Source organism: Notechis scutatus, chromosome 4 (genome assembly GCF_049901735.1).
Source record: "Notechis scutatus isolate UNSWTSFEM ecotype Mainland chromosome 4, rNotScu1.2, whole genome shotgun sequence".
Lineage (NCBI taxonomy): Eukaryota > Metazoa > Chordata > Lepidosauria > Squamata > Elapidae > Notechis > Notechis scutatus.
In genome coordinates, this window is record NC_142012.1 from 49,993,530 (window position 1) to 50,016,883 (window position 23,354).

General features: G+C 39.3%; 1 protein-coding gene across 21 annotated transcripts in view; it reads left to right on the forward strand.

The window, feature by feature from the left end:
- The window catches only part of SLIT2 (slit guidance ligand 2), a 233,873-nt gene that overhangs the window by 160,343 nt on the left and 50,176 nt on the right, over positions 1-23,354 (forward strand). For 9 of the 21 annotated variants that reach the window (XM_087963380.1, XM_087963383.1, XM_087963384.1 and 6 more), the window contains 11 exons: positions 976-1,047; positions 6,334-6,405; positions 7,322-7,485; positions 9,369-9,507; positions 11,559-11,630; positions 11,812-11,883; positions 15,186-15,257; positions 17,616-17,759; positions 17,879-18,042; positions 18,784-18,807; positions 21,818-21,968. In XM_087963380.1, coding sequence (XP_087819506.1) covers positions 976-1,047; positions 6,334-6,405; positions 7,322-7,485; positions 9,369-9,507; positions 11,559-11,630; positions 11,812-11,883; positions 15,186-15,257; positions 17,616-17,759; positions 17,879-18,042; positions 18,784-18,807; positions 21,818-21,968 — 1,146 coding nt within the window. The remainder of the gene's footprint in view (positions 1-975; positions 1,048-6,333; positions 6,406-7,321; positions 7,486-9,368; positions 9,508-11,558; positions 11,631-11,811; positions 11,884-15,185; positions 15,258-17,615; positions 17,760-17,878; positions 18,043-18,783; positions 18,808-21,817; positions 21,969-23,354) is intronic. The other 12 variants (XM_087963397.1, XM_087963398.1, XM_087963401.1 and 9 more) reach the window with 4 other exon arrangements.

Consider the following 23,354-nt stretch of genomic DNA (forward strand, 5'->3'; position numbering starts at 1 on the left):
AATGGATATAAATTAACTGAGCAAACGTGTATACATGTACATATGATATGTATCACATGTTATATTATGTATCACAAAAAGGAATGCCAGGACGATCACACCATGTCCAATGTTTTAATAATTTAATCAATACAATATTTTTGTTTTTTTTTAAAAAGGAAAACCATTTGTCTGAAGGGGTGTAGGGTTTCCTGCCTTAGCAGGGGGTTGCACTAGAAGACCTCCAATGCCCCTTCCAACTCTGTTGATTCTATCGTAAAAAATATCATCGTCCATGTTTTGAATTAAAAAGCTGGTTCTGAGGTGTTTCTACCATCATGTTTTCATTTAATAGCGCATGGATTCCCACCTGCCGTGATCCGCCTAGAGAGGCCCCGTGGCCCATGCCAGCTTCCTCCTTGGCCTGGGGTTTCTTTCCATGAACATTTGGGGGGTGGGTGGGATTCAGAGGGCCACCCGGGCAGGGTCTGTGCCTGAGGATGTTGGGAAGGGGCTGCCTGAGTCGAGCAAGGTCGGCCTCTGCTGCTCCTGCCAAGGAAGCTGAAATTAACATGCAGCTGTGCTTCCCTGATAAATGGATTCTGTTGGGTCACCGAGGGGATGCACGACATTAAGTGATTTACAGCCCTTTCCCTTAATGAAATTGTTTCAGCAGGATGACGCGGAGAGCTTTTAATGGATAGCTTTGCTTGATGTAATGAAATTGCATTCCTTTGGCATTTAATATAAGGTGCAGTTATTATTTACTGGAGCTTTCCCAGTGCTGGGGTGGTTTCTTTTGCGCACGGCATGCAAAACAAAAAGGGAATTTTTTTGGGGGGTGGTGGTGGTGTGATCGCATCCCATCTGGGAGGCCAGAGGGAGATTTTATGAAGCTCCGTTTGGGCAGCCTCATTCCTTAAGGAGCCCTTCCTTTTCCTTTCACCCAGCAGCCTTCCCCCTGCTTCACCTGTCGTCTCCTCCTCTCTTCAATAGGCAACTGGATTTCAACCAGATCAGCTGCATCGAAGATGGGGCGTTCCGAGCTCTGCGGGACCTGGAAGTGCTGTGAGTAGCATCCTCTCTCCTTATCTCAGACGGGAAAGTCAGATTATAGACGCTTGCTGGGTAGCTGGAGCAGCTGAGGGTCACAGAAAGCTTAAGTCCAAAGGGCAGTTCTGCGAGGCAAAGCAAACACCTTTGAAAAGCAGATTAAAGGGTTTGATAGCTCAGGTTTATTTCAGTCAGTGCATTCCCCCTTGCTCAGATCCAACACCGCCCGGTTCTTTATCCATATCATTGTTTTGCATTGAGCAAAGGGAAGCCTCGAATGGACTTAAGCAGCTTCAGGTCCCAGCAAGATATTATTAGCTGGTCCCGGTAAGTGGTGTTTCCTTTCCGACAGATGTGCTTCCCCGCCTATTAAGGATGGGTGTTTATTTATTGGCGAAGGATCTCGAGTAAGATCCTTCCCCAAGCTGCTAGACCTGGAGTAGCTTAACAGAAGTCAGTAGGACTTTTTCATCAGATATTAAGGAGATAACCCCAAAGTATTTCTTGGAAAACCTGCCAGGATGGTAGAACCTTTCTGCAGTGAACAAATAAACTTTTTAATCCCGCAAACTTCTTTCCAACTATTGAGGATGAATGATAGCAGCTGATTAATTTTCATCAAAGTGAAATAATTTGCATGCTGTTCATAAAACAACCCACCAGTCTGATTTGCATGCTCTTTGGATAAAGAATATAGGGCTTACCGATTCCTTATTAAATATGAAATTTCACTACAAAACCATGCCATATGTACAAACCTATGTATATGTTCTTTTTAAGAAAAAGGTCTTAAAAACTGGTTAGGATATCAAGATTTTTCTTAAGCCAGGTGAGATGTTTTTATCTTACCTTATTTCATCTTTCAGGATTACGTTTCAAAATAGACTTTTAAAAAAATATTAAAAAAAAATAAAGTATAGAAAGCACCAGAAGTCAGATGAAGATCATGGTTGTCCCAAAAGGGCTTTTGTCAAAAGGCAACTGGATTTTCTTTGTCTTTCCTTGAAGGCATTTTGCTTCCCACCCAAGAACTGAAGAAGCTTCTGGGATGAGAAGCAAAACATCTTCAAGGAAAAACAAATAAGGTCCAGTTGCCTCTTGAAAAAAGTACTTTTGGCTTTTTTTGTGCTGAAAAAAAAAGCAGAAGATTTGGAAAGTGTTTAAAAAGAATACAGAAAGTATGGAAAATACTGCAGAACAATTAATTGGTGGATATTTTTCTCCCAGTTGGTGAATTTGGGTTTTCTTCTTCCTCACTTCTCCTTTTTAACTTGAATTTAGTAATAATGAACAGATACAAAAGATTGGGAGGAACTGTAATTCAGGGCGAGCCTTTGGAAGAATTCAATCTTTCTTCTTTTATGGGACAAATTTGGTTCTTTCAGCTTTCATTTGGAATACATGAAACCAAATTTTCCCAACAATTCTTCATTTTTACTTATGAAAAAATTCATAAGAATTTCCCCCTTATTCCATACCATTGTTCCTCTACCTGTCTCTTAAAATCATAGCATCCTTGCATTTTTGAGATGTGATGTTTGATTCTTATCATGGAAAAGGCAAGATGGAAATCCTTGCTTTTTGTTTAACTTTGGGAGGGTAAACCCATTTCACTTCAAGTGATATTAATGTTGCTCCATAAATTGTTGGGCTAACTAAGAAGAAAGGGCTAGTTGGCTACTCTTAGCATGGAGATTATAGAATAGATCTCCATGTTAATGGTTGCAATTAATTGCTAGAGCCGTGAGTTGACTTCAGCAATTGCTACAATACTTCATTGTTTTTAAATTTTGAAAATAGGCTTCATTGTTTTGAATTCAATCATCTTTTGTTGGCTTTGTACAAGGAGTTTCCTTCTCTATTCCTTTTGGCCTGAATGCTTTGGTCCTTCACCATAAGATTAATCAAATAAAATGAAAATAGTTTACAGGTTTTTTTTCACTAGAGCTGTGGCCCACTTTCTAAAAGTGAAGTGAGACCATGAGCCCAACAGCTTTTTAAAGCAGCCATGTCTCTCTCTTAAAAAGTTTCTGGGTTCCAATTTCAACCTGTTCTGAAACACCTGATCCAAATCATTTTAAAGTACACGTTCTACTTTTTGTATTACTTTAAATATTCTGTATATTTTAAAAATGATTTTTTAACATTAAATTTAAGACATTTCTGCTGATATTAGCATATCTCATGACAGAGAAATATACCTGTATTCAGGTACATGGTTTGAATTTGGCCATTAGTAGCCTCTTTAGAAAGGGCTGGGCATCTGCTTCATTATGGTGGGCAACCTATCTACAAGTTATAGGAAAGAGAAATTCCCCTTGCATTATCTGTAAAGAAATATGTGATGTTTCTTTTACAAAACTTGAGACTTTCTTCCAGAGGTCTGTGTTTTTCACCAACAGCTTATTATCATAACAATCATTTAACTATTGAAACCATCTCTATATGCTGGTATATCTATAAAACATCCAGTTATGAAATCAGTGTGACCTGCTTCTTACTTTGCCACTAACTTTTGATTCCGGTAATTCCACCATTGCAGAAGTTTGTGATGTAAATGTTGTGATTATTATTATTTGACATCCGCTTCCTCACTGCTAAAGATCCTATAAAGATTCATCATTTAATCTGAAAGCAATTGTTTGTTTCAAGGAGAATTTACAAAAAACAGCCCTTAATTTAATGCAGTGTTTTTCAACTTTGGCTGCATTAAGATGTGTGAACTTCAACTTTTCAGTGCTGGCTGGGGAATTCTGGTAGTTGAAGTCCACACATTTTAAAGCTGTCAAAGTTGGTAAACATTGATTTAGTGACGATTGAGATTCTCAATCATGCAGGTAGTGTTGTCCCAAAGGTGCTTTTTCAAGAGGCAATTGGACTTTCTGGTTTTTCATTGAAGACATTTCGCTTCTCATCCAAAAAGCTTCTTCAGCTGTTCAGTTCTTCAGAAGTGAAGTTCTTGGATGAGAAGCAAAATGTCTTCAGTGAAAAACCAGAAAGTCCAGTTGCCTCTTGAAAAAGCACCTTTGGGATTGATTTAGTGATAACATTGCTTAAGTAATTAATATTTGACTATGAGAAGTGTGGACTTGTTCTTTGTAAAGGGTAACTCATTTGAAATAAGACTCTTCTACCACATTCTCAGTTGAGTGTGCATTAGAAAAAAAACACCTCAAGAAGTGTTTCCAGTTATGAACCAGGTCTCATAATTTGTGACTGTGTATACAAAAGTGATCTATGTGGATGGTTTTACGATGAGGAACTTCTTAATTGTATCAGGAAAACTGCCATTCTTTTTTTTTATATTTAACACAGCTTATGTATTGATTAAAAAAACCCTCAGTGACCAGTAATTCCTAATCAGAACCATTCCTCTGTCCTGATACAGGATTACAATTATGTTTGACATAACTGGATATTCTTACATCTCTTCATTGATCTCTTTAGCATAACAGAGATCACCTTAGAATAATAGAGTTGGAAGGGACCTTGGAGGTCTTCTAATCCAACCCCCTGCCCAGGCAGGAAACCTTGTGGCAGAAAAATGGTTGTCTGATCTCTTCTTAAAAACTTCTAGAGATTGGACAACCACTGGTTGATTGTCCTCCCTGTCAGGAAATTTCTCCTTCATTCCAGGTTGCTTCTCTCCTTGATGAGTTTCCATCCTTTGCTTCTTGTCCTGCCTTCAAGAGCTTTGGAGAATAGCTTGACTCCCTCTTCTTTGGGGCAGCCCCTTAAATATTGGAACAATACGCTATTAAGGGTTACTTCAAGGGTCTTGATAAACAGCACGCTATTAAGGGTTAAATGTCTTTCAAAAATTATTTCTTAATGCTTGTAGCAAGGAAAGATTTAAGACAGATTCACATGGATCGCAGTGACCTGTTCCAACTCAGGTTGGATGGAAGACATCATCCCCTGCTCACCTCGAGGATACCACAAATTATATTTTCATATCATTTGCATATATTTTCATATTTTCTGCTTCCACATCAAAAGTTGTGCTTTCTGCCTTGAAGTGGTCAAGCTGTGCTGTTTGATTTGCCTGTTGGGCTTCACAGCTGCAGTATGCCTACTGCAGGGCTGGTTGCTGCTGTTGGCAAACATTTTTCCCCCTTTGGTTGCTAAAGTAACTGCTTCTCTCAGAACAACCTTCCCCAAATTAAATGCACAAAACCACTGAAACCTGCTAGTTCCCTAACTGACCTAGGTATATGGGTGACATGAGTAGGTTTCTTGTTGTCAAATAAAGCCCTATTTTCTTGGTCATGTTTGTATCTCTCTCTCTCTCTCTCTCTCTCTCTCTCTGTCTCTCTCTCTCTCTCTCTCTCTCTCTCTCTCTCTCTCTCTCTCTATCGCTATCATCTATCTATCTCTATCTACCTCTATCTATCTATCTATCTATCTATCTATCTATCTATCTATCATCTATCTATCTATCTCAAAAATTTAATATTATTTACAAAGTTAAAACCCTGGTATCTGCACATATCTGCACATAGTAAGTGGCTTTAAAATAAACAGTTTCTGTTTATTTTCCCAAATGTCACTCCCTATTCTCCGTCTCATCCACTATTAGAGTAAAATCACAGTGGCATTGCGGCTGTAAGATTTGCTTGGCACATAGTAAGTTTCTACTTTGAAGTCCAGCAGAAATATTTTTAATTGCTTGATGTTTTTATGTTTTGTTTGTTTATGTTTGTTTTTAAAAACCAATAAAAACTTTTTTTAAAAAAAAGAAATATTTTTAATTGCTACTGTGGTTGTTATAATTCAGCCCCAGGTAAATACATACTATGTTTTTGGTAATATTTATTCAGTTGGGTTATTTCACAACTTTGGTAGCCTCTTTCTAAGCCAGGTATTGATAAAAATATTAAAATGTGTTACTTTTTACTGCATGACAAAAAAATGTTATAGCTACCACGATGCTACAACAATACTTCAGCAAAGTGTTTGTGATTACCTCAACATTGTTAAATTCTCATTCTGAATTTCGAGGTGCTGCTATTTCTAGTTCCAGGTATTTTTTTGACTTTATTTGTTTACATTTATTTTACGTTAGTAGTACTCTGTTTACCAGGTGAAAAGGTTGAGGCACAGGGGTCTTAATAAAAAAAATAAAGATAGAAATAAGCTCTTCATTTCTGGTTTTCAAAAAAGGCGCCAGGTATTCTGCTTTTCTTCATTTTTCTCTTTCCTTCTTAATGATGGAAGGCAATATTGTTCATAGATATAAGAGTAACTGGAGAAATTTGTACCTAAATAAATAAATAAACACATATTGTTGATATTTTGCAGTACTCTCAACAATAACAACATCACACGACTCTCAGTGGCAAGTTTCAACCATATGCCGAAACTCAGAACTTTGTAAGTATTTACAATTTCCTCCTGGAAAAGTGTTGAAGTCTGATGAGTCCTTTTGAGAGACTTTTCAAAAGGACTCATCTGGTTGAGGTTTTCCTTTTTAGAAGCACCAGATTAGAGTTTTGGGATATTCTAAACCTGCTCCCATCAGCAGATAAGAACGGATTTTAAGAAGAGCCACCGTCAAAAAAATGTATAATTTTAGGAACTCTGAAGGGAAATAAGGTTTCATTGAAGACGGAAGAAATTCGCACTCTAGAATGCTTAGAGGTAGCATGTTAATGACATTCAGACCAATAGAAAAATCCTTTCTTTGATAACACCCAGAAGAATCTATGATGGATTGATATTTAAAGTAATATAGATATATTTGATAGAATTAGTGGTATCTTGTGGAAATAAATCAGCTGTGTTTCATTTAATTTCACAATTCCATCTGTGACTGGTTGTCAGGTGTGAGAAATGAGAAATATTTGAACTTTTTTTTTAAAAAAAAAAAATTAAGCCTCAGCAGTGCTTAATTAAATTAAAATATTTTTTCCAGATTCTCCCTAATATAAAAAATATAAGGCCTCTCAACAGTTTTTTAACTGAATCTCGTCAGCATTTGCCTTCCACTCCTGAAGCTGAAACTTGAATGTGAAATACGCCTAAATATATTTGAATAAATTCTGACCCGTGTTAATTTAATGCAGTAGGCAAGGCTGATGCTCCCGCAACCTGGATTTCAATATTAAGCAACAGCCTTTGCTTCCCAAATGAGGAGAGCAGGAAACTGTCATATTTTAACCTTCAATCTGAGTCAGCATTGCAGGCATAAATAAAACCATTTTATTTATCTTGTACTCTTTTGTTCACTTTTCCATCTTGTGCACTGACTTTTGAAACTCTGTGTGTGTGTGTTTGTTTTTTCCCCCAGCCGCCTTCACTCCAACAATCTGCAGTGTGATTGTCACTTGGCTTGGTTATCTGACTGGCTACGTCAACGACCCCGAGTCGGCCTTTACACTCAGTGTATGTCCCCACTACACTTACGAGGACATAACATAGCTGAGGTTCAGAAACGAGAATTCATCTGCAGCGGTAAGAACAGCCGGGTTCTTCCATCATCTCTTTAATAGATTCTTCTTCTTCTTCTTCTTCTTCTTCTTCTTCTTCTTCTTCTTCTTCTTCTTCTTCTTCTTCTTCTTCTTCTTCTTCTTCTTCTTCTTCCTCTTCCTCTTCCTCTTCCTCTTCCTCTTCCTCTTCCTCTTCCTCTTCCTCTTCCTCTTCCCTCCTTCTCCTTCCCTATCCGTCATCAAACGTTGGCGATCATATTGGCGATCCTATTTTTATCAACTGCCGCATGAAAAAGTGCTCCTGGGTTTTGTCCAAACTGCCATGATGTTCTTCTTCCGCTTGGACCTCATTTGCCTTCCATCTTTCCCTGGAGGATTAAGCAAAGCATGCCGTATTTTTCCAGGTGTCGCCTCACATGTCCAAAATTTTCCAACTTTTGCTTTTTTTGTATGGTTTGGATGATTCCCCTTGGCTTTCCCAGGTGGCTTATCCCCTCCTCATTTCTGATTTTGTCAACCCAACTTATATGTAATGGCCGCCTGTAAATCCACATTTCAAATTCTTCTGGTCTCTTCCACGTAGCTTTCTTTCTGAGACCAACTCTCCACTCCGTAGAGAGGGTAGAAAAGATGGAGCATCTGACAAGCCTGATTTTTCAATCAACCTTTAATTAGATGCAAGACAAGATTGAAAAACCACATTTGCCATGCTAGTTTCACTAATAAATGGTGCATGGAAGTCCGCTGAGAGTCCGCTTTTCCAGGATTCTGAGTGGTACAGTGAAGCCCATCCACTTCAAAAAGCTGACTTAGAAGATGGACTTAGAGATCAAGGGTCTTGGTTACATCCTCTTTTTGCTTGTCGAAATGCAGTCAGCATAACTAGAAAAATTGGCAGGGGGGGGAAAGGAACCGATATTCTGGCCCTTATTTACGTCTCTTGTTCCTTCATACAATAATTATTTGTTTGTTTGTTTGTTTGTTTATTTATTTTGTCAAATGATTATAAGATTACAGGTATAAGTATAGACATAGTTATGAGTACATGAAATGGATACATATAAGAAAAATAAAAAGAAACAATAGGACAGGGACGGTAGGCACGTTGGTGCGCTTATGCCTGATAGAAGTTATATCGACTCCTACGTCTACAACAATATCTGCCAGAAGAAGAAGAAGGAAGACTAGATGCTACGTATTTAATTGCCACAAACTCTTGCTTTTTCATAGTAACAACTCAGTGCAAGAGGTGAAATTATGGCTCTGCAGAGTTCCACATCCCCATCCAAAATTAATAACTTACTTTTGCACAAAAAATAAATAAAAGACTGAATGGGAACTATAAACAGTGGGCGCATGACATATTTTACCATCTGTGGGTTTCTTGTTTGCTTGTCATGAAAGAATAATGAAATGTCAAGTGATAGGTTGCTAACATTGTTTCTTTTTCTCTGTTCATAACCTCCAGATGAGGAAGAAGGCAAGTTCACTTTAAGTAATAATAATAATAATAATTTAAAAAATCAATTGTGTCATCGGTTAGTTGTCAGACACTCTTAATACATCCCAGCTGTCCAAGGCTGATGTATAAAACTGTGCACGTGGACCGTTCTTTTTTTATTCTTCCCCTAAATGTTTTTGATGGTTATGCTTGATGAGAAGCTCTGCAGATAATGTCTAAATGGATGCAAAGGAAATATTGCAACCTTGCTAATCTTTCCCAAACTGGATTCCTTCCAGATGTCTTGACTGACTCCCATAATTCCCCAGACAAAAACTTGTTACAGTAATGATTGGGGGTCAGTGGGGTGCATATCAAACAAGCAGGATCCAGCCATGACTTCGTTGCACTTTTCTTGAGTAGCCTGTCTTGCAGCTCTAGAAGTGGCCATTTGTTGCTGTTTTCAGGTCACCAGTCTTTTATGGCTCCCTCCTGTAGTGTGTTGCACTGCCCCGCTACGTGTACCTGTAGTAACAACATTGTGGATTGCCGAGGGAAAGGCCTGACTGAAATCCCCACCAATCTTCCGGAAGCCATTACAGAAATGTAAGTCAGAAATGAGGTATATCTTCCTAGCAACTTATCTTCCCTGTGAATGAACCAAAGTGGGTTTGATACAACTTTGTATTTGCGTCTGGGTAGTTGCCTCACTTGAATTGTTGCTTGCAAAAGCTTTCCGTCCATAAAGAGAGGTGGATTCCTGTTAGGTCCCTCCCCACACAATGTTGGGGAATGGGTGGGGGAGGGTGGCACTGTTCATCCCTGCCACAAATACTGTCAGGATTCCGGCAGTTACCCCAATTAAATCATGAGTCTTGAGCCAAACTTTCAGAACTTCAAAACGATTCGTTGGGAGTGAACATGCCGGCACTGCCTGTGTGTAGCCGACTCTGAGACACATAATTCATTGTCACCCTTGACCCTGGTTTTCTCTCCACCCCCTGGGTGTATCGTAATTCATATTCTCCAATGGGACACCTCCATAGCCAAGAGTCATCAATTATGTTCTCCAGTTAGAATTTTGCACGGCAGAAACTTCACTCACCTAGTGACTATCTTTGAAAACTATTTATGGAATGCACTTTCAATTTCCAAGCTGCTGCACTGCTCCCCCCTCCCTTTCGGTTGGCAACTCTAAAAAGACCATAGAAATATTTTATGAGTTGACAAATACATTTAAGTAGCAATTCCAGATTGACATAATTGGTAAACTCCAGGAGTTCAATATATTGATCGTTAGATATTGACAGCTCAGGATTTTGTGACTTTAACCCTATCAATGGGATTCCCAATGAAAATAATGGCTGGTTTGTTGAACAATTAATTCATTAATTATATCAGACGTAGAAGGGTACCCAAGTGACTTTAGAATAGAACAGCAGAGTTGGAAGGGACCTTGGAGGTCTTCTAGTCCAACCCCCTGCTTAGACAGGAAGCCCTATACCATTTCAGAAAAATGGTTATCCAATCTCAAATGGTTATTCAACTTTGACATATGACATGTTGCAGAAACGTTTGCTTATCTGTGGAGCGTAGAAGATGGCCAATTCCATTATTCTTGCAAATAATTCCATATTGAGGGGGGGGGAACCATGATTGTGTTACACTGTTTCATTGCACAGAAAATATTAATGTTTAGAGAGGCATAATGCAGGTCACTGGCTACAATCACCTCAATTTCTTTGACTGTCAGTCCCCCGTACATCCAGAGACCCCTATTATTTGAACCTAAGAGGCTTCTCAGAAACAGTGGTGGCTATTAACGGTAATAGTCTATCAAGAAAATATTCCGGTATTAAACAGCACCATAATTTATAATTGCTCTGCTGATTTACAAATTATTTATTTCTGGCAGCCTTCCTTCTATCCTTAGTGAACTGCTCTTTCTGCATTGCATTGCAATGCAATGAAAGTTAAGATTTGCTTCTTCCTGTGAATGGGTCACTCCAGCCTTTGTTTTTCCAAGTCTCTGGCAAGATTTTCAGCCTTTCGTTTTTCTGTTTTTCCATTCACTTTTCCAGTAAACTTTTGTTAGTTCCCAGTGCAGGGAAAAGTATTATTATGATTATGGGAAAAACCATAGAAACTGTCCAAAGTCTATCCTTTTATCAACTGGGTGTAATTTTGAATGGTTGCTGAGTGGACTTGTGTAAGTTGAAGGTTACCTGTATTATAAACACATTTATCTATGCATTTTAAAATCTTTTCCGCCTCCCTAGTTCTCATCGACTGACTATTACTGACTAATTTTACATGGGGAGAAGAGAACATGAATCCTATGTTAACAAAACATCGAACAACATTTATCTAATATATTTCCTTGTATTTTCTTGTTCCAGATGAAACATAAGATATCTTAGTATGCCACAAATGCAAAATAAAATTAGCATTATCATTAAATCTATATCAAATTGACAGAATATTTTTTTCAGCATTTAAAATTAAAAATCACTGAACCCTCTCTGTTCTTGTGCTGTAACTTGCCCATGTTTTTATACCATGTTCTTTCTCGTGGATGTGGGTGTCAATTATAATATCTTATTTCCCTGTGAAGTGTTTTTTTTCTATCCAGTTTTTTTTTTGTCTCTTTTTGTTAGACGACTGGAGCAAAATTCAATCAAGGTCATTCCACCTGGAGCTTTCTCACCCTATAAAAAGCTCAGGCGAATGTAAGTGATAAATACTTTGGAATTTACATAAGAAAGTTGTGATTATCTTGCTCACTTTAAGAGGTTTGCTGTTCGACTCCCAGCGTTCCCTAGCCAGCAAGAAATCTTACCGTGGCCAAGGCTGAGAGACGCTGTCCTAAAGGCTGTGCTTGTGTTACTGGGACATCTTTTCTCGTTTTAGTGATCTGAGCAACAATCAAATCTCTGAGGTAGCCCCAGATGCTTTCCAGGGACTCCGCTCACTTAATTCCCTGTAAGTATCCCAGCCGCCTCTCATACAGGCGATGTTCATCCCATGTACATTGAGAGAGGTGCTTTTGATGATGGCATTGGATGCTTTCCTTGGCCCAGACATTGTGAAGGCCAGTCACTGACATAAACTCTCCATTAAGGAAACTTCTTCTGGAAACATTAGATGTATCGGTACTTGCTAAGTCAACACTTACAAAGTGGGGCATAATACTATCAAACATCACATGCCCGCTCCTGGGAGTAGGCGGGCACTGATTTCCCATAGGTAAGCACTACCTATGGGAAATCAGAAGTCCAACTTTTAGGAGGTCTTGAGTTATCTCGTTGCCTTGGAAGGTCTTTAGAAGTCCAGTTCCCTGCTGAATACTGGATCTGCTAGAAGATATCTAGATAGATGACCTCTCTTGGGAGGTCTTCAGTGAAGGAGAAGTCATCCCTTCCTATGGAATTTTGTTCCAGTCTTTAGCAGCTTGTAGGGTTAAGAAGTTCCAGTGTCTAGTCTGAAGCTCCTTCTTCAACCATGGGGTCTGGTTCTACCCTCTGGAGCCATAGAAAATTAGCAAGTTCTTCTTTTTGTGTAATTGGAGGATTTCCCTCAGCTTCCATAAGCTAAACATACCAAATCCTTTAACTGTTAATAAGGTTTGATTTCCTCATGTTTCACCATCATGGTATTTCTGCTCCGAATTCTCAATTTATTCAGCACTGTTCTTTTTCAATTATGTGCTGAAAACTGGACACCATTCTCCAAACGAAGCCTGGCCATTTGGAGAGAGAAGAATGGAACAGTTGCTTTTGGAGTCTGGGGCCTCTTAATATACTCAAGATAGCATTTGACTTTTTAAAACCAACTGCTTAATGAGGATGTGCTACAATGCATATATGCATACTCAGACAGCTGGTGAGAGGAGCAAATATTTAAGGAAGCGTTTAACTATCCATGCATTTTTTTTTAAGTTTTGAAGAATGCCCATGGAGCATGTCAGGGCTAAAAATATTTCATTTCCAGCATTTGTGCTATTATTACACTTACGGTATTGTCATCCTAATTTACCAGTAACTTGTCTTTAAACCAGTTAAGCCATTGAACTTGGGCTTCAAATGATATTATCATATATTAATACAACTAGATTTTTTTGGAAACATTAACTCATCTTGACTGCAGATTTTGCATATGAAGTTTTAATGACTGTAAATTTGTTTTAAAAAATAATCCTATGTAGTGAAAATAATCCTAGTCTGAGGTGAAGACAGTTTCAAATCTGTTCCTAGGAAACTGTAAACTTAATAAGTAAGGATAGTTGGACCTTTAATTTAAAGTTCAGCTTCACTATTTAATCCAGCTAGTTTAATTAATACACTGGTTTCATGTAATGTAATGGTAGAATTCACCCCATCTTGGGCAAATTATATATATAAAAAATCCTGCTGTGCTATGTAAAGATATATGGATTCAATATTTTTTTTCTACAGATGTTTTAGAAATATGTGTAGTCAGCTTTAGTCTTTGGAGTCTGCAATGTTCTTTAACGTGCAGAATTTTCTTTCTTTTATGTTACTCTTACCCTAAATTGTCTGCATTATTTTTAATGCAGATCAGCTGTTTTCACTCCTTGACATGTACATTATCCCGAAACAGGTTTTTAAAGTGCATGTCCCTGATGCAAGTTCTTTTAAAAACTATTTCTAAGGCCATTTGCACTCAATTTTCAATAGCATATTTGTTTTCCAGACGGTAGGTATGTGCGCAGACAAATGCTTATAGATTTTAGGCTATGCTGCTAAATACAGCTCGGAAGTCTGGTGGGAACAAGACTTGCAAATTCATTCCCTGTGGGTTTTCTTTTCTTTTTTCTTTTTCTGATGTCTAACTGCTTCTTCGGTTGCTTTCCTGAGTTAAATAAAAATAAGCACCTTCTTATGTTTTCCTTCTTCTCCATATTCTGAATCCCTTCGCAAATGTACCATAGTAGAAGCTATTTATCAAACTCCATTGTACTCACCAGAGGGCTAGAAAAGGAAATAAAATTGCACTGTTGTAGTTCTGCTAGCTGGTTCCCCCAAATTTTATGCGTCTCAACTTCTGTCGCAGTTACCCTTCCATATGCTGCCTGCTTAAGCTCGATTAGACCTGAAATGTTTAGGGAGTTTTCAAGCTACTGAAAATTCTAGCTGTACCTCATGTCTGAAATGTAGAGAGGTTGTTTGCTCCACACAAATATTCATTCCATGACAAAATGAAACTATACAGCTGTTGTCCATTCCTTCATTCCAATCAGAATAGAGTTGGAAGGGACCTTGGAGGTCTTCTAGTCCAGCCCCCTGCTCAAGCAGGAGACCCCTCTGCCATTTCAGACAAGTGGTTGTCCAGGCTCTTCCAATGATGAAGTACCCACAACTTTCCACTGGTTGATTGTCCCAACTGTTAGGAAGTTTCTCCTTAATCCAGGTTGCTTCTCTCCTTGATGAGTTTCCATCCTTTGTTTCTTGTCTTGCCTTCTGGTGCTTTGGAAATGAAGTTGACCCCTGCTTCTTCTTTGGGGTAGCCCCTTGAATACTGGAAGACTGCTATCATGTCTCCCCTAGTCCTTCTTTTCTCTAGACTGGCCAAACCCAAATCCTGCAACTGTTCCTGTGTGCCAATGGTGTAATTTGCACAGAAACTCTGCAGGAAGTCAACACACATTGTTATCCCTGGTGTGATATGCACTTGATGTGATGCCACTAGTCAAGTTGTGCAATCCTGATTTAGATGGCTTTATTTTAGCTGGGCATTAAAGCGAGCTGGGTGACTTTGGGCTAATCACCATGAGACTTTGATTTCTAGTCCTGCCATGAAAGCCAGTTGGGTGATTTTGAGCCAGTCACTCTCTCTCTCTCAGCCCAATTCCCTTCACAAGGCAATTATTGTGGAGAAAATAGGGTGAAGGAAGGGGTAGTAGGTATGTTTGCCGCCTTGAGTTACTTATAAAAATAGGTGAGATTTAAAAACAACAACAAAAACAACAACAATTCAAACCAATTTTCTTCCTGTAAAGCATCACTCTCAGAACACTCTGTGCTAATAATGTGATTTAGGTCAGAAGACATCTGTGAAAATAATTAGAATACTTTTAGAAAAACTAACCAGACCAACGCCAACTCCTTATTAAGAGCCTGATAGTGGAACTTTGGCAGATAAAATTGTGTTATTCAAAAGTATTTTCATGAGAACTTTGTTCTACTATTGCTGGGGGAATATGGTGGTCGAAAATGTCTAGATGCATTAATTAACCATTTTTGTTGTGGTGGTTGTTGTTGTAGGGTTCTCTATGGAAACAAAATCACCGAACTTCCCAAGGGCCTTTTTGAAGGGCTTTTTGCTCTTCAGTTACTGTGAGTATTTCTTTTATTAAAACACAGTTTTATTTGTCTTTATTGAGAAGGGAGGTTGGGGTTGAAGTGGGTTGAACCAGCAAGCCTGCTTTGAGGGGAGAAATCTCCATCTTTTGAAGTTGAAGGGTTTTTTCTTCTTCTAATCCTTTCAAGCTCTCCTCTCCTATTCCTACTCTTCATCAAGATAAAACATTTTTCCCCCTTCAATTAATTTTCTACAGTCCTTTTTGTTTTGCTTTTTAAGCACTGGAACACATGGTTTGAGAATACCGATTTTAAGGGAACACTTTCATTCATTTTATGCTGTTTTCTTGGAGTTATCTCTATTAGTCCCCCTGTCTGTCAGTCTTATCTCTTCTTTAAGCAAGGTTATTTATTCATATTTATTATTTTTAAAAATTAGTATGAACGTTGCATTTTAAAATCATGGTTACATATGAAGGGAGACAGTTGGGAAGAGGCAGCCACGACTGGTAGATACAACTTTTATTTGCTTGGAGGATGAGTGGCAGAGAATATTCCTGTGCCTAGAAATGCAATTTTCCACTTTTTATACAAACTTGCCTTTGTTTCCTTGCTGATTGTCTCTTTTTCCTGGCATTCCAAGACATGGACATGGACATTTTCAGCCAATACTATACTAGATGTCATGAAGTTTGATAATGACATTGAAGTTAAATAATTTATTTGGAATTTTACCAGTTTGAAGGAAGTGGGAGAAAGATGAGGGATGTGACACCTCATGTACAGGGTATGAGATATGTAACATCCATATCTTTCTAGTCTAAGAACTTAAAGTAAGAGGGATTGTATATACCATTCTGAAAGATTCTGTATGTCTTTTTTGCTGAGTGCTGGGATCTACTCAACTCCACTAAAGTGAATGTCCTCTATATAGTCACAAAATGGCCCATGCAATTCACAGTAGAGAGTTTTATTTCTCTGTGGTTCGCCACATCTGATTAATCCCAAGACAGGGTAAAACTGTGAGGGCCAACAACTCGATATCCTGAGGGTACAGCAGCAGAATTGCTTGTGGGCAACAAACAACCTCCAATAACACTGATAGATGAGTGGTATTCTCTTTATCTGCATAAGATACACTAATTTCAAAGGAAACATGAATGAGAAGACTAAACAGCCTTTGCATGTATGAAAAGGGAGGGAGGGAGGGAGGAAGGAAAGAATAGATCCAAGAATATAAAAAAAATAAGCTGGAAAAAATAACAGAAATGTCTGATTTATTTTGTATTTCCATGCTTTTAAATACTACTTTGGGAACTAGCTAGGTCCCACAGATCTGGGGGAGAAAAGGTTGAATGATTGAATCATAATTATATACACATATTAAAATTACTTGCACCTGAGAGGTGAACTTTAAAATATATATGATTAGGAAATAAGAAATATTGTTTGGGTTTGTAAAAAAAATAGGCATATATGTGTATAATGCATGTATCTGCATGTGTGCAGTGCAGGGCAAACACAAATAAATATGCACACAGGTACCCTGCAGAAGTAAATTTCCTTGGAGTAAACAATAGTGCCGCTTTTCAGCTTGCATTGTTCTAGTTTGTTCGAAGCCAAGGGCAGCTCCTTGCGAAATCTGGACAGGCAATATCCTAACACAGAAGTGGGGGACTGGGGCCTTTTGATGACTTGTGGACTTCAAGTGGTGCCACCTGGCTCAGGGATTCTGGGAGTTGGAGTCCATAAGTTATCAAATGGCCACAGTTCCACACCTCTGCCCTAGTAGAATATTTGTGTGAAAATCCTCAAGAGGGCCTAATGTTTACGATAAAACTAAGAACTGGAGGAAGAAAGTCAACTAGAACTTGGGAATGCCATACTGCTCCTTCACTACACATTGAGAAAACTCAAAGTGGATTCTAAGAAAACTGCTTCTGAGGTGGGTCAAATGAGAGCCCCCATGGTTGGGAGCAAGAGGCTGACTCTGTAAACCGCTTAGAGAGGGCTGGAAAAGTTTGTTTCCTTCCTTCCTTCCTTCCTTCCTTCCTTCCTTCCTTCCTTCCTTCCTTCCTTCCTTCCTTCCTTCCTTCCTTCCTTCCCTCGCTTCCTCCCTCTCTTCCTTCCCGGTGGTTAGAATGCAGTATTTCAGGCTAACTGGGACTACGATGCAGTATTCCACAAACAGAAGTTCGATCCTGACTGGAGACATCTATCCTTCCAAGGTGCGTAAAACGAGGACCCAGATTGTTGTGGGCCAGAGGCTGACTCTGTAAACCTCTTAGATAGAGAGGGCTGGAAAGCACCGTGAAGGGGCATATAAGTCCAAGAGCTACAGCAGCGAAGCTTAATTAAACACCTTATATGTTGCCATTCTCTTTGGCTTTACAGATTATTGAATGCGAACAAGATCAACTGCCTGCGAGTGGACGCTTTCCAAGACTTACATAATTTGAACCTTCTCTCTTTGTATGACAACAAACTTCAGACTATTGCAAAGGGCACTTTCTCTCCTCTACGAGCAATTCAAACACTGTACGTATGAGCATTTCGAGTGAACTCCCTGAGTAGAGCAGGAAACTTTGGCGGAAAACCTACCGCGACATCGTTCTCCCCCCCCTTTTTAAATGTTCTTTTCTTTCTGTTTGTCAAAGGCACTTGGCTCAGAACCCATTTATTTGTGACTGTCATCTGAAGTGGCTGGCAGATTATCTCCATGTAAACCCCATTGAGACCAGCGGTGCTCGCTGCTCCAGCCCCCGCCGTTTGGCCAACAAAAGGATTGGGCAGATCAAAAGCAAGAAATTTCGTTGTTCAGGTAATTTCTTTTGCTCGCCTGCTACTTTTTCTTCCCTTCCAAAGAAAACTTGCCCAGCCTCTCTAAAGAGGGGAAAGAAAATTGCAGACATCCTTAACAGAAATCCTGTCTGGTTCTTAGCTGAATTATTTAGCAATCAAAGGAAGTCTGGACTTGGATCTGTAATATCCATGTAGGTTAGTAGCCCACATCTCAACCTTGGTTAAACACAAAAAATAGAGACAGAAATCGACTACATAATGCTTTTCAATTGTGAACTAAGTCAGACCATTGGGCTATATTCCTCACAGCGTTTCTTTTTCAGTCCTGGAGTACTAGCAAAATCCTTTTTTTAGAAAACCAGCAGCAATAGAAAATTGAAACGCATGTCCTTCATATTTCAAGGAAAAGCTTATGTTCTATCATGATAAATTGTGATGCTTGTTTTTTTCTAATCTTACTCTATTTCCTCCTTTCTTTCTTCTAAAATCTAACTTGTAGCATCTGGTGTCCATCTATTCTGCAGTTAATTCTGTTTTTTTAATGGCAAATTCAAGAATAACGCAACTAACCTTTATGCAAATAAATTTATATCCAGGCACAGTGTGTAAATCAATGGATGCAAATATACATTTTCCCCCTGGTAGTCACTTTAGCCTATCTGTCATCCTTACTTAGTCTAATAAATTAATTCTTTGCTTGCTGACATTCAGGTTCCTATTTTCTCTCTTTCTCTCTCTCTCTGTCTCTTTTTTAATGTAGCTAAAGAACAGTATTTCATTCCAGGTAGGTTTGGCTGTGCAGTGCAAGTAGCTGCAGACTTGAGTTTGTGCTATCACACAAAGCAATTTTGTTTTAACTTCTAAGCACAGTGATGCATGCCTTCTAACCCTAGTAAACACCTTTTAGAATAGTGCTAGTCGCCTAGATTTGTTTTCATAACCCATGAGCTTTGCATGCAGCTCTTGGTATCCAGCTCATAGTTTCTTGAAGGGGGAACTTGCTGGGATATTTTGTCTTGCTTAACATCCTTTTTCTTTAAATGTAGCTGCTGAGCTGCTTTAAAATGAAAGAATCCTGCTCGGATCAAAGGGCTGAGAAAACCCAAAGAACCCTTTCCCTCTTTGCTGTTTTATGCCCTGAACTCGATTTTCTGCTTGTCTTGCTCTATTCCTTTCTTTTGTTCCCTGTGCTTGCAAAATCACAGAGTGCCAGGTCAAAATTGGTGGGTTTTTTTTTTCTTTTCTTTGCATAAGGATCCATGGGTACCATTGCTCTGATAAAATCAAAAATAATTAAAACATCGCCACTATTTTATACCACTTTAATTCTCTTTGCACATGCCACACCAAACGCATTGGCTGTTCCTCTTTGACACATGCTTCCATTTTAATGATTTATTTTGTATGGAGGATCTTTATTCCAGTATTTTCTTGATGGTTTGAGGGAGGAACTATAGGATTGCTCATTTACATTGCAGGATCCTGATAGGTGACAAAATAATTGACTGGCAGGAGGGTTTCCAAGTTTAACTAATCTTTTGACTCAAATACAAATGCATGACCTGCCAGCAAAAAAATAAATAGAATTATTTGATATGATAACCTCCCTCTTTGTTAGGAATAAAGTCTGACCAACTGCTTTCTTTGAAGAAGGTCTGTTGGTTGCTTTGATGGAGTGAAAAGCTTCTACAAAAAGAAAAAGGCCTTTTTGATTATTGTCGAGACTTCTGATAAAAAAAAATCAGAAAAGTGAAATTACTATTTCATTTTAAAATCATATCAAACACCTGGCACAGCTGGCTGGGGAATTCTAGCAGCTGAAGTCCATGCAGCTTAGAATTGCTAAGGTTACAAAATGCTGATCTATGAAATCCATACTTTAGTCTTGCAAAAGTCACCCAGGGTCATCTTAAGGAGAGATGGGCTCCGTAGAAAAATTAATAAATATATAAAAAGCTAAAAGTTAGGAGAATCCAACTTGTGAATGAGTATTTATTTAGTACAAATGAGTTTATTATTTTGAACTTCAGAATGACAACCTGTTTTGGGATGGGAGCTTAGCCAGCTATATGCCCTAAAGCTATGGACCAAGCTCTTTTTCTTCTACTTCTTTCAAACACATCCAGAAAGCTCCAAGAGCCAGCCAATGGCATGTTTGAACATGTATGACCAGAGTGCCATGGGGTTCTACTGTAGCTGTGTCCCTTTCCCATTAGTTCTATGATGGCCATTGGTGACTTTGCTTGGGCAAACCACGTCCCTGACTTGGAATTAAATTGTTGGGTGAAGTCACTGTTGCTCAGTGTTTTTGCTGTCCTCTCTGCTTCCAAAAACAAACAAACATTGGTCTGCTCTCTTTTGGGCTAAGCCACACAACCAAAGAAATTTATGTTAAAGGTACGTGTCAAAACAAAAACCCAACTCTTGGATTTGGAAGCCCCAAATTGAAGCCCACTTGTTCCTCAAACCCTAGGTGAGATCAAGCCTATCAGCAGTGGTGGGATTCAAATCATTTAACCACCAGTTCTCTGCCCTAAGGATTTCTTCCAACAACTAGTTCACCAAACTGCTCAGAAAGTTAACAACCAGTTCTTCTGAACCGGTGTGAACCGGCTGAATCCCACCATTGCATATCAACTCTCTGTCTTCTGGGAGGCTTCCATTGGAGACCACTCTGTCTCTCTTTCCTCTTTGTCTGTGTTTTCTTCTTCTCCCTCTTTCCAGGAGTTCACCACTGGGGCTGTAAGCACAGAAGGGAGTGTGTGGATCGTGCTCCTCAGATCAGAGGCACTTCCCCTTTTGAGTCTCGGTCTCCTCACCTTTGATCCAAGAAGAGTTCACGACCCTCCTTTGTTTTCTCTCCTCCCACCAACCAACCCTCAGATCTTTTCTAGATGTCTGTTTGACATGTACGTGTCTTACTTATACGACGAATGGGAAAGAAATCTCCTCCTGCACGCCTGTGTTGCTCTCCTTTCAGATTCAATGATGTGACCGTCATGGAGGAAAGTCTCGCTCCAAAGAATGCCACGGCCACCCTCTGAAGTTTCTCCCTGCCACCCTGTCCTGTTCCTTTTCCTCTTCTCCCAACCCTCCCCTTTGTTTCCTCTCCTTGTCCCGGTGGGATGAAGTTTGATTAAGTGGGCGAGATTTTCTGTTGTGCTTGATCTAACCATGTGGTTGTGAGGTATGCGTTAAACATGGTTTTGTCAAGCACCATGGAACGTCACGCAGCTTTCTACAGCATGGCAAGCTGCTGAGGCTTAAATCTGAATTCTATATTCCAAAAAACTAAAATAAAAAAAAACCAAATCAAACGAAGAGGCCAGGCAGCGCTGTAAACTGCATTGTTGAGAGATGACATAAAAAGGCTTCAGCAAAATGGAAGTCTAAACAGGGAGTGGAAAAAAAAAACGGGGGCAACGATCTACTTAACCCTAAAACTGGGGTTTTATAAAAGCCTATTGAGCCAAAAGGGACGTTGTTCTCTGTTTTTCCCACTGTAAAATGGAATAGATTGGCTGACAGCTTAATCAGCAGAAACGGCGGCTGTGAAAAGCTCCAGTTCATGTTAACCCATGTGCGGGGTTCCCCCCTCCAGCAAATTTCAAGCTTTCTCAAATTTAACCCTCGCTTAAGCCTGACTCTTCTTCAAGATCACAAAACCCTTTTCATCTTGGTTGCGAGATCGACTTATTTTCTCTTCTTCTTCTTCTTCTTCTTCTTCTCCTTCTTCTGGCAAATTTTGGAAAACCGGTTTCAAGGACGTGTTTTATGTTTTGTTTCACCCCTAGGCACAGAAGATTACCGATCCAAACTCAGTGGCGATTGCTTTGCGGACTTAGCTTGCCCTGAAAAATGCCGCTGTGAAGGCACGACGGTGGATTGTTCCAATCAGAAGCTCAGCAAAATCCCCGAGCATCTTCCGCAGTACACGGCAGAACTGTAAGTCCCACCTTGCACTGATCAGCAGAGAATAGACAGGCAGTCCTTGAGTTAGCACGGCCACAACTGAGCCCAGAATTTATCTTGCGAGGTGAGAAATTTGTTGAGTGGGCTTTGCCCCATTTTATGACTTTTCTCACCACGTTGGTTTAGTGAATTATCACAGTTGTTAAATGGTTAAATTAGTCACATGGTTGTGGCTTCTCCAGAGGTGGGATTCAAAAATCCCAGCAACCGGTTCGCTGTCCAGTTGCTGGGTGGGTGGAGCCATGATGGGCGGGATCTACCAGAATTTGCACTGAAAACGGAGCATTTAGAAGCTCAACTGCTTACCTTCCAAGTCAGCAATGGTAAGTAGAACAGTGTGTGTGTGGGATAATCAGCAGGAAATAAAGGATAGGGTAGGACGGGGGCCAGCTGATGGTCAGAACTACCAGTTCACCCAAACCGGTCCAAACTGGCAGCAGGCAACCACTGCTTCTAACATCTGGGTTGACCAGACAGCTGCCTGAGAGCATCCAGCCCTAGTCAAACCATCAGCAACTGGGAAGCCATTCCTAGTCCCACTGGTTTTTGCTTTGGACCACTCTTTCTCTGCTTCATTAAGACACTATCTCTGAAATAATAGAATAGAATAGAATAGAATAGAATAGAATAGAATAGAATAGAATAGAATAGAATAGAATAGAATAGAATAGAATAGAATACCTTTATTGTCATTGCATTATACAAATACAATGAAATTTGAAAGCTACTCCAGCACAGTGCCCCAAACACCACACCACAATCACACTACAGAGTATTTAAAAATTAAAATAATTAAAATAATAATTAAAAACTTAGTCTAAAACCTATCTAAAACATATAGTAAGTTAGATAGTTTAAAAATGCCACTATATACATAGGGCTAAATCACATATGCATCGTTTGATTCAAGACAATTATTGCCTTGGAAAAGAAACTGTTTCTCAGTCTATTAGTCCTCATTTTACGACACCTATAATGCCTCTCTGTTGGTAACAGTTCAAAATATGAATGTCCAGGATGAGAACGGTCTGTGGAGATTTTTAGTGCTCTAGAGAGGAGTCTGGTCTTCGCAATCTCTTCCAAAGAAGAAAGAGAACAACTGATGATTTTTTTGTGCTGTGTTTATAACTCTCTGGAGCATCTTCTTATCCATTACAGAGCATCCAGCATACCACACCGTTACACAGTATGCCAAAATGCTCTCGATGGTAGAACAGTAAAAAGTAACCAACAACTTCTCACCCAGACCACTCTTTTGCAGCAGCCTCAGAAAGTGCAGGTGCTGTTGGGCCTTCTTTGCAGTGGCCATAGTGTGGACCGACCAAGTAAGGTGTTGGAAATATGAGTTTCTAGAAATTT